Source organism: Arachis ipaensis, chromosome B7, assembly GCF_059453495.1.
Source record: "Arachis ipaensis isolate K30076 ecotype BB chromosome B7, ASM5945349v1, whole genome shotgun sequence".
Taxonomy (NCBI): domain Eukaryota; kingdom Viridiplantae; phylum Streptophyta; class Magnoliopsida; order Fabales; family Fabaceae; genus Arachis; species Arachis ipaensis.
In genome coordinates, this window is record NC_142442.1 from 94,153,347 (window position 1) to 94,164,712 (window position 11,366).

At 35.7% G+C, this 11,366-nt stretch overlaps 1 protein-coding gene across 1 annotated transcript; it reads left to right on the top strand.

The window, feature by feature from the left end:
- Positions 1 to 6,791: 6,791 nt before the first annotated feature.
- LOC148553403 (uncharacterized) lies at positions 6,792 to 7,321 on the top strand. Its single transcript, XM_088494818.1, has 2 exons — positions 6,792 to 6,993; positions 7,143 to 7,321. Exons 1-2 carry the CDS (start codon positions 6,792 to 6,794, stop codon positions 7,319 to 7,321), a joined length of 381 nt encoding a protein of 126 aa, XP_088350944.1.
- The last annotated feature ends 4,045 nt before the right edge of the window (positions 7,322 to 11,366 follow it).

The window sequence follows — 11,366 nt, forward strand, 5'->3', positions numbered from 1 at the left end:
TAAACGATCGGATCGGATGATTTTTTTCCAAATAACCAAATCAAACCGCAGTGTGAATACCCCTATTTCGTATGCACCATCCCGAATCAGAAAATGCGCGTATCTTGGGTGCAGTGTATCTGAGATATGCTTATGTTCATATCATAATTATATCCGAGATATGGTTCGCAGACATCCTATCACAACACAGGGTCAGTGCACTCAAGATGTGGTTATTTTGGAGACTAACTTTCTGTATCTGAGATGTGACTAGAGATGTATTTTGGTAATTTCTTTTATGTTTATTTATTTTGATAAATACTATATTTATTTAATTTAAATAAAAAAATTTTAATATAAAGATGGTTAATATAAATTGATATATAAGATAGTACTATTTACTTTAATTTATTTGGTATTAATTAGATAATTAATAAGAGAATCATATATATGACAAAAATATGATTATAAATATTATACTTTTTATGTCATTTTATTTCATCTCTTTGCAGCATTAATGAGTATTTAAGAGATATTTTATACCTCTTTTATTTTTGTTATATTATAATTTCTATTTCTATCAAATTATGTTCATCAGAGTGATTTTGTTTTATATTAACTTTTCATCCTATGGTTTCTTCACAATGTTTGTATTTATTTATTAATGTTTCAACTTTTTTTGCAATGTCTTTTGTAGATATTGATTAATAATTTTTTTTATAACTTTTTTTCTTGAATTGCATTTTAATAAGAATTTATCTTTCTTTATTTTTTATTCTTTATATTTTGTATGAGACGTGTTTAGGAGGATATTTTTGTCATTTTAGAGACAAAGAATAGAATAGTATTTTTTTCCTGTTCAATGATCTGAATATTAGAAGAATTATATTATGTCTATTTTGGACATCAAGGAGACCAAGAGTTCGTTTCAAAAACAGTAGTGTTAAAATGATGACAACTCATCAGACTCATTGGGCAAAGTAAAAATAGCAAGAATCCCAAGAATGCAATTCAAGTTCAATAGGAAGACATAAATTCGAATTTAGTTTGTTAGAATTAAATTTGAATTATGGTTAGGAAAAGATTTGATTTTGTTTTGTTTTGTTTAGTAGTATTTTTAGGTGTTTTAAATTTAAATCAAATTTAATCTAATCTAATAAGATCACAAATGATTTAAATTAGTTATCATCGCTTTAGAATTTTAAATTTAAATCAAATATGATCTAATCCAATAAGATCAAATCTGATTTAAATTAATTATCTTATCTTATCTTTTAGGCTAATCTGATAGGGGTCTATTTAAATACTTTTGTGAGTCTTTCTAAACAGCTTTTGAGGAATAAAGTTTTCAGTTGCTTTATGCATGTTTTTATTGTGTGATTAAGTAAGGTGAGTGATTTACTTCGTTTTTTGCATGAAGAAGATTGAAAGATCCAACCTAAAGTGATTCTGCGTGGTGATTTCTTTAACTTTAGCCCTCTGATCTAGGTTGTCAAAGTTCTTTGAAGGTCTAGTAAAAAATTTCTTATGATGACCTAGGTTGTTAAGAACATGTATCTTAGAAGTTTAACAGAAAAATTCTTATCTATTTTTAAAGTTTTTTCTGTGTCATTTTGTGTGGTCTTTTTTTTTATCCTTTTATTCTTCATTCTAATTTTTTATCATTATATTTTTTATTAATATTTTAGTTTGACTTTTTAATCAAACGTTTGCTACTTCTTTATCTCTTCGATTCTATCCAAAATAAAGTGGTAAGAAATTTGTATTTCTCACCCATTTCTCCCTCTCCTCAATTTTGTGACTTTAGAATTTCGGTATTGAGGAATTGAATGATTTTGATGGTTTAGGTGAACTCTAGCGGTGAAAATCACTGGGCTTTGTCCAATTGATCCGTGGATAAGGTAAAAAACTATTAAACCCTTGTGAATCATTGAGTTAGTGAACCCTATGATGATTATAATGATATTGTGTGAAATAAATTTTGTTCTGGTAGATTTGGAGTTCAATTGGGCGATTTGGAAAGAAATCCAGGTAATTGGGCTTGAGGAATTAATGTTTGGATGCTTGGAGCTTGTGAAAGGAGAGGTTTTTGAGGTGTTCCTAGCTTAGGAAGAAATCAGCCAAGGTATCATTTTGGTTTCTCGTAGTTAATATTTAATGTCACGTGAAAACTTAGCCTAGAAGACCTTAAGATAGGAATGAACTGAATGAATTATTGATGGATTGTGTATATGGTATATGATGTGTGGTTTGGTTTTTGAAAATAATTTACTATTGGAGTTGGTTAGTTTTGAGAAAAGATTTAATATTGGAATTGGTTTGATTTGAAATAATTTGATACTAGAAATGATTTGAAATGGCTGAGAGGTGTTTGGTTCAGTTGTTGGGACCCTTGAAGGGTGGCAGAAGTTTGAGTTTTATAGGAGATACTGTCGAAAATTCTATAAAAATCAGGGTTTTCATTTGAGGTGTTATTTTAAAAATAAAAAGATTAATATGTGGCTCGTATATTTGAGACTATTTATTGACCTTCTGTCACAAGATGTGACCGGGCACTTTAACTCTCTGGGTTCTAACATGGGCATTCATATATATATATGAATTTGAGCTTAGAATTTGACTCCATAGAATATTATTGAGCTTGGAGTTTGACTCCATGGAATGTTTTATTTGAGCTTGGAGTTTGACTCCATGAATATTATTTTTGAGCTTGAGGATGGGCGCACAGAGGGACTGTCCAATGGTTAAGTATCAAGACATGTCGGGTTGTCTATATAATCGACAGATGAGAATTATCAGCCATAGTACAGGCATACATAATGTGCATTTGTATGTTTTGCTTGGGTGTGCATTGTTTTGATTTGGTTAACTGCTTAACTCTGCTTATCTGCTACTTGATATATTTGCTGTAATTGCACCTCTGTCTGTGTTTTTCTTCCTTGAATTGTATGTGTATGTTTTCGGAAAGACCCCTCTTGGTGGAGGTGTGAGGAGGGGGGGGAGGTTGTTCCACCGGTGATTTCGAGGATTGGAGGAGACAAAAAGTGAAGTGTTAAGTTAAACTTAGATTTAGAACTTGAATACCTTAGATAACTTACTTAATTTATAGTTTAGTTAGATCTTTAAGCTGAAATTTAAGTGTCGAAGTTAATGAGTAAGAACTTCATTCGTCCGAGTGTTTCTCTGTGGGGAGCACCGATGTTGTTCATGAAAAAGAAGGATGGAAGTATGCGGCTGTGGTAGATTACGGTCAACTGAACAAAGTAACTGTAAAAAATAAATACTTGTTGCTGAGAATTGATGATCTGATGGACCAATTGCATGGAGTCGGTGTCTTTTCTAAGATTGACTTAAGGTCTGGTTATCACTGGATAAGGGTAAGAGCTGAAGATATTCCGAAAACCACTTTCAAAACTCGATATGGTCACTATGAATACACTGTAATGTCATTTGGGTTAACCAATGCCCCTGTTGTGTTTATGGACTATATGAACTGATCTTTTGTCCTTTCCTGGATAGATTCGTCATCATCTTCATTGATGATATTCTAATATACTCTGAGACTGAGGAGGAGCATGTGGAACACTTGTGGATCGTGCTCCAGATTCTGAAAGAGAGGAAGTTGTACGTGAAACATTCTAAATGTGAATTTTGGAAGAATGAGGTGAAATTTCTGGGTCACATAGTGAGTAAGTAGGGAATAGCGGTGGATCTTTCTAAGGTTGAGGGAGTAATGGATTGGGGATGACCTACATCAGTGACGGAGATCATAAGCTTCTTAGGTTTAGCCGGATATTATCGGAGGTTTATCAAAGGATTTTCATAAATTGCATTGCCTTTTTCAAAGTTAACTCGAAAGGATGCGCCATTTTCTGGGACATTAGAATGTAAGGAGAGCTTTCAAGCTTTGGAGCGAAAACTGACTACATCGCCTGTGCTTGTGTTACCTGAACCTAATGAGCCTTTTGAAGTGAATTACAATGCTTCTTTGAAAGGTCTGGGGTATGTGTTGATGCAACACCAGAACGTGGTAGCTTACGCATCGCATCAGTTGAGACCTCATGAGATGAATTACCCAACTCATGACTTGGAATTGGCAGCGATTGTATTTGCATTGAAGATCTGTAGATATTACTTGTATGGATTGAAGTTTCGAGTCTTCTCTGATCACAAGAGTCTCAAGTATCTCTTTGATCAGAAGTAGCTCAACATGCAACAAAGAAGGTGAATGGAGTTGCTAGAGGATTACGACTTTGAGTTAAGTTACCACCCAGGGAAGGTGAATGTTGTAGTAGATACCTTGAGTTGGAAGTCGTTGATGGTCGCTTGGATGATGATTAAAGAAGAGGAGTTGGTGAGAAAGTTTGAGGATTTAAAACTGGGTGTTGGAGAATTTAATGGGAGTGTATCCCTGAACCAACTACAGATCTCCAGTGACTTTAAGGCCAAAATTGTAAAAGCTTAACAAGACGATCAAGAATTACGGAGGGTGTTACCGGTGACGAGTTGACTATTGTCGATCTAGAATTAATCAAAATAGAATATGTTCATTGCAAGTATAGTCTAGACCAACAAACAATCCTCAATCAAAGTTTAATTTCAAATCAAATATAAACCAAGATCGAGAGTAATTCAACCTCGGGTCGTTCTCCCTAGGATGCAATTGGAAGTATTTCTCTTTCAGTTGTTAAGGGGGCAAAAAGGGGTTTTGAAATCAAGAAATGAAAGATTAAAGGAACTAAGAAATAAAAGAAATAAGGAATGAGCAAAATTGGGAATTAATGCAAGTAAAGAGGAAACAAGATTAAAACTAGTGAAAATGCTATAAATGCAATAAAGAGCCTTGACTTGGGAATGAGGATCCAAGAAATCCTATCATTGCCATAACCACGACTATGGTAATTATGATGAGTCAATCTCACCTAGTCAACCCCAACCATCGAGGAGTAAGTCAAGCAAGCATGATTGACCTTAATCCATAAGTCCTAGCTAACTTACCAAACTAGTTGATAAAAAGCTAGCGTCAATGGAAACAAGAGTCAACTAACTACCCAAGAATTACCACTAAATATCGGACATTATGACTCTAGTATCCTAAGAACTCAAACCACAAGCCAAGGTAGGAAAATCTACTCAAAATCCATAATTGGCATTTTCACAAACACCTTGTGTGCATAAAAACAAAAATGGAAATTTGCAAAGTAAAATAGAAAGCTATAACCAACTATGCACAAAATCAACAATAAACATCCAACCAAACATAAAGAAAGCATGAAACATTAAATTCATCAATCAAAACTTTAAGAAACTCAAAATTACAATTATAAACAAAGTAACTTGAACCAAAGGGAATGAAAATAAAGATAATATAATTAAAGTGGAATTAAAGAGTACATACAATTAAAGATGATCAAAATCTAAAATTAAGCTTGCTATAAAATGCTACATGAGAATGGAAAATGAAACCCTAAGAGAGCAATGCTACACTACTCCTACTCCTACTCCTAATTACTCTCTAAAATTATCTAAGTGAGCTCCTTTTGAAATGTGTTGAATTTCCCTTCATATAGCACTCCAATTCAGCCTTCAAGCCTTCCAAAATGGGCTAAAAGTCCTCAGAAAATGCACAACACGCGTTTCATTAATGAAATCACATGCAGGGACCTGTGCGGATGCACAGATGTGTGTGTCCGTACACTTGGCTGAATGTTGACCCGTGCGTACGCACAGGTACTCGTGCGCACGCACACATGCAAATTCCCTTTTGTGCGCACACACGCAAGCTTGTGTGCAAGCACACTTGTCTGTGTGTGCTTTTCCTTGTTTTCTTCATGTGTTCTCCCTTCTACATGCTTTCTTCCACTTTTGCTTAGCCAATCTTTCCAAAATGACCTGAAATCACCTCACAAAATATATCACAGCATCGAATGGAATAAAAGTGGAATTAAATTACTCAATTAAAGCACAAAAACGTATGTTTTCACATTTATGTCCAAATTAGGAAGATAACACAAAAGTATGCTATTTTGGTGCTTAAGTGTGAGTTCATGTGCTAGAATCCATCCAAATCAAGCCAAAATATATCGAAAAATTTGGACTCATCAGCCGGCAATTGAGAAAGGAAAGCAATGGGGAGTTTCGTGCGACGGAGACAGAATATGGAGATACAAGGGTAGGATATATGTGCCAAATGTTGGGAATTTGCTGCAAGATATCTTGAAGGAGGCACATAGGAGCAGATTCTCTATCCACCCAAGAAGTACCAAGATGTACCATGATCTAAACGCGATGTTCTGGTGGACGGGAATATAGAATGATGTGGCATTGCATGTTTCAAAATGTTTGATTTGTCAGAAAGTAAAGATTGAACACCAGAGACCATCTGGAACATTACAACCTTTAGAAATTCCACAATGGAAGTGAAAAAGCATCGCTATGGATTTTGTGTCAGGTTTGCCAAAAAATTGAGCTGGATTTGCCGATTTAACGCAATTTGGGTGATTGTGGATGGGCTGACAAAGTCAGCTCACTTTTTACCCGTTCGGATGAATTGTACCTTGGAGGAGCTAGCACGTTTGTACATCAAGAAAATTATAAGGTTGCATGGCGTGCCTACCACCATAATCTTCGACAGAGATCATTGTTTCACTTCAAGATTCTGGGGAGCTTTTCAGTGGGCATTTGGAACCTAGTTGAGTTTAAGTACAGCGTATCATCCTCAAACCGATGGCCAATCAAAGAGGATAATTCAAATCCTAGAGGATATGTTAAGGGCTTGCGTTTTGGATCAACCGGCAAGTTGGGAGCGGTATATGCCGCTAGTAGAGTTTGTGTATAATAACAGTTACCATGCGAGCATTGGAATGGCTCCGTATGAGGCACTGCATGAGAAAAAGTGCCAATCTCCACTATGTTGGTATGAAGCTGGGAAAATAAGTTTGTTAGGGTCTGAGTTAGTAGCTGAAACCGCCAAATCGATTAAGAAAATCCAAAACCGAATGCTTACCGCTCAAAGTTGCCAGAAGAGCTACGCTAATCAGAGATGAAAACCATTAGAATTTGATGAAGGACATCATGTATTCCTAAGAGTTACTCCAACAACAGGAGTGGGTAGAGCGATCAAAGCAAAGAAATTGAATTTTCGTTATATCGGTCCATTTCAGATCCTGAAGAGAATCGGGCCGGTGGCATATCGGATAGCTCTACCACCACATCTTTCAAACTGCACGATGTATTTCACGTTTCAGAGCTTCGAAGATATGCTTCTGATGCTAGCCACATTTTAGAACATGAATCAGTTCAATTGAAAGAGAATTTGACGCTTCAAGTGACTCCAGTTTGAATTGACGACACTAGTATTAAGCGATTACGCGTAAAGGAAGTTTCATTAATAAAAGTTGCTTGGAGTCAAGCCAGAATTGAGGAACACACTTTAGAACTTGAGATAGAAATAAGAAAAGACTGCCCGCACCTATTTTTAGGTAACTGAATATGAATTTTGGGGGGCAAAATTCTTAATTAGACTAGTAGGATGTAAACCTCGCAAAATTAATAAATAATTACCCAATAAATTAATTATTATTCAAAAAAATTAGAAAATTAAATTTTTATAATCTAGAGGAATAGGAATATTTAAAATACGAATTTTGACATAAATTTTAAAGATTTTGGTCCAAAAACAGACCAATGGGCCGAACCGATTAGACCGGGCCCAATCCAGCCCAAGGTCCAGCTATAAGACAAGAAACGAGTTCCCTTTTCTTCATTTCATTCCTGCAGATACGTTGAAGAAAGGAAATCAACGTTAATACCTTAAACCCCCTTCCAAAAATTCAATCGTCCCTAACTTTCAATCCGGAGCTCCGATTAACGAGCCGTCAGCGGCAACATGTTCGTCTCAGAATTCTCTTCAATTTTGTTTGAACAAATTCATAAGAAATTTGCATTTATCACCCAGTTATACCTCTCCTAATTTCGTGATTTTAGAGTTTGGGTATTGAGAAATTGAATGATTTTAATAGTTTAGGTGAACTCTAGCAGCGGAAATTACTAGGTTTTGTCCAATTGATATATGGGTAAGGTAAGAAACTGTTCAACCCTTGTGAATCATTGAGTTAGTGAACCCTATGATAATTATAGTGATATTGTGTGAAATAGATTGTGTTCTGGTTGATTTAGAGTTCAATTGGACGGTTTGGAGCGAAATCCGGGTAATTAGGCTTGAGGAATTGACGTTTGGAAGTTTGGAGCTTGTGAAAGGAGAGGTTTTTGAGGTGTTCTGAGCATAGGGAGAAATTGACCAAGGTATGGTTTTGGTTTCTCGTAGTTAATATTTAATGTCACATATAAACTTAGGCTGGAAGACCTTAAGAGGGGAATGAACTGAATGAATTATTGATGGATCGTGTATATGGTATATGATGTGTGGTTGGATTTTTGTAAATAATTTTCTATTGGAGTCGGATGGTTTTGAGAAAATATTTAAAATTAGAATTTGTTTGATTTTGAAATAATTTGATACTAGAAATGATTTGAATGACTGAGAGGTGTTTGGTTTGGTGGTTGGGACCCTTGAAGGGTGGTAGAAGTTTGAGTTTTATAGGAGATACTGTCGAAATTTCTATAAAATTGGGGTTTTGATTTGTAGTGTTATTTTAAAAAGAAAAAGATTAATATGTGGCTCATATATTTGAGACTATTTATATATGAATTTGAGTTAGAGTTTGACTCCATAGAATATTATTGAGCTTGGAGTTTGACTCCATGGAATATTATATTTGAGCTTGGAGTTTGACACCATGGATATTGTTTTCGAGCTTGGGGATGCACGCACAGAGGGACTGTCCAATGGTTAACTACAATGACATGTCGGGTTGGCTATATAATCGACAGATGAGACTCATCAGGCATAGGACATGCATACATCATGTGCATTTGTATGTTTTGCTTGGGTGTGCAATGTTTTGGTTTACTTAATTGCTTACTCTGCTTATCTACTACTTGTTATATTTGCTGTAATTGTACCTCTATCTGTGTTTTCCGTGCTTGTATTGTATGTGTATGTTTTCTGAGAGACCCTTCTTGGCAGAGGTGTGGGGAGGGGGGGGAGGTTGTTCCACCGGTGATTTGGAGGATTAGAGGAGACAGAAAGTGAAGTGTTAAGTTAAAGTTAGATTTAGAATTTGAATACCTTAGATAACTTACTTATTTTTTGGTTTAGTTGGATCTTTAAGATGAAATCTCAGTGTCGAAGTTCTAGGAATGTCTCTGGCTTTCCCAGGACCTTTTATATTAACTATGTGGGCACCTTTACCATTCTGAAAACCTCCGATTCTCATTCCATACATATTTCTATTGTTTTTCAGATGCAGGTTAAGAGGTACCTCGCTGAGCATCTGGAGTTTCCTGTGCAAGCGAAGTGTGGTTATGTTGGGATGTTATATTTTGTATTTATGCTATGTATGTATGTATATAGATTCTCCTTTGTATATATTTAATATTTGTCCCTCCTAGAGGTTGACTTGGAGAAACAGGTTTTTATTCTATAGTTTGAGTTTTATTTTGGGTTGTATATATATATACTTTGGCCGGCTTTAACTTCGTAGGACAAGTCTGGAGCTTGATATCTGTATTTTGGAACTCTGATTTGTATATTATGTTTTTAGCCTTTTTTTGATCTTACGTATCCAGTTTACGATTATCCCTGCGAGTGTGAAACGATTTTTTGTTTTCACTTTTGCTTAGCTCCTTCTTCAAGGCTCCTAGATATGAATTCTTTCAACTATATTTATATAAGTCTTTTCTTTTAGAGGTTGTAATATATCGCTACCTCTGCTTTATGACTTAAGCGTAAGGCTTTGTGTGGTAGGGTGTTACAATATGAGCCATGCAACCCATACTCACGAACATGACCTACCTTCCAATTACGAAACCTTTCTTCCAAACAACGAACCTTCTTCTTCACTTCAATGTGAAATTCTCCAACCTTTGTTTCAAGAACAACAAGAACTTCAAGCTTTTCTCCAAGAGCAAGAAGAATTCCAAAAGATGCAAGGGCAATTCATGGTTACTATAGCCGAAGCGGTGAATCGCTTAGTCATACTACGCTCATGCAATCAAGGAACTCTCATTGATGAAAAGCATAGTGAAGAGGAGAATATAGAGCCTTAAGGGAAAGAAGAAGAGTTAGAGCATGAATCACAACAAAAGGAGGAAGCTGGGATAATTGAACTGGAAGAAGTGGTCGGAGAATTGAGGAAACTTGATCAAGAAGTGGATTCTATTATTAATGATTTTTTGTCCACACTGACCAACCCTATCAATGATCCTATTGAGATTCCACCGGTTGATTTTGAAATGGGTGTTGACGAAGATTTTATGCAACCCCCAAGGTTTGACTTGAGTGATGGGGAAGATCTAGAAGAAGTTGGTGAAGAAGAAACTGAATATGAGGTTGGGGTAATTAAAGAGGGGCATAAGAGGTTGGGAGTTTCAAAGCCATTGGAAGTCTTCCTTCCTAAGTCATCATCTAACACAATATTCGAGTGGATAAAACTCTTATCTTTAAGCTTTATTATCCCACTTGAATAGGGTTTACTTGAGATGGATGATCAACTTAGGACCCTTTGTGGATTGAATAGTAAAAGAGAGATGGTTAGTAGATGGAAACACCATCCGAGGCTCATTAAGCTTGAGTCTCCAAGGTCTAATTTTCATGATTGGTGTATAGCTCAATTGAGTGGATCTAGGAGAGTGTTTGGGTGTTTGCGTGAGAATTTCGAATGTTTGCCATCCAGATGGAGCGATGATAATCAACAAGAAGATCGAGTGTACAAGATTTGGAATTCCGGAAGACTTGGGAAATGCAAGCATTGTTAGGGATTAAAGGAAGAATTGAAGCACAAGCCACCTTGATAAAAGTATCCCCAACAGTCCAACTTAAGGTATATAAATAAAAGTGCTAGGTGGGAGACACCCCATTACGGTAAAACTTTCTAACTTCACTTTTTTTTTATCATTCTTGTGAATATGTGTCTTAATTGCTAGCTTGATTTGATAGATTTTTGTTTGAATTTCATAGTTAAATAATTTTTGGAAGTTGAAAATTTATTTTAAAGTTTGGTTTGTTTTAAAGTGTAAATAGTTAGGATAGTAAACTTTGTTTATGTTTTAATCCCCTGTAAAAAAAAAATCACTCTATGCGTACACACAGCCATATGCATATGCTCACCTAATTTTTAACTCCCTGCCCGGGCACACGCACAGGCTGGTGTGTACGCACAAACTGCCATTTCCCTATTCATGTGTACGTATGGTCGTGAGTGCATACGCATGAATGTAAAACCCCAACCCTCCTAGGTGCAAACCCTAACTCACACTCGCGCACA

What these genes read in the sequence shown, in the direction of transcription:
- LOC148553403 (XM_088494818.1), top strand. Translation starts at nt 6,792, where the DNA reads ATGCCGCTAGTAGAGTTTGTGTATAATAACAGTTACCATGCGAGCATT. An exon ending in CCGAATGCTTACCGCTCAAA is followed by an intron (nt 6,994 to 7,142) that starts GTTGCCAGAAGA and finishes GGTCCATTTCAG; the next exon opens with ATCCTGAAGAGAATCGGGCC.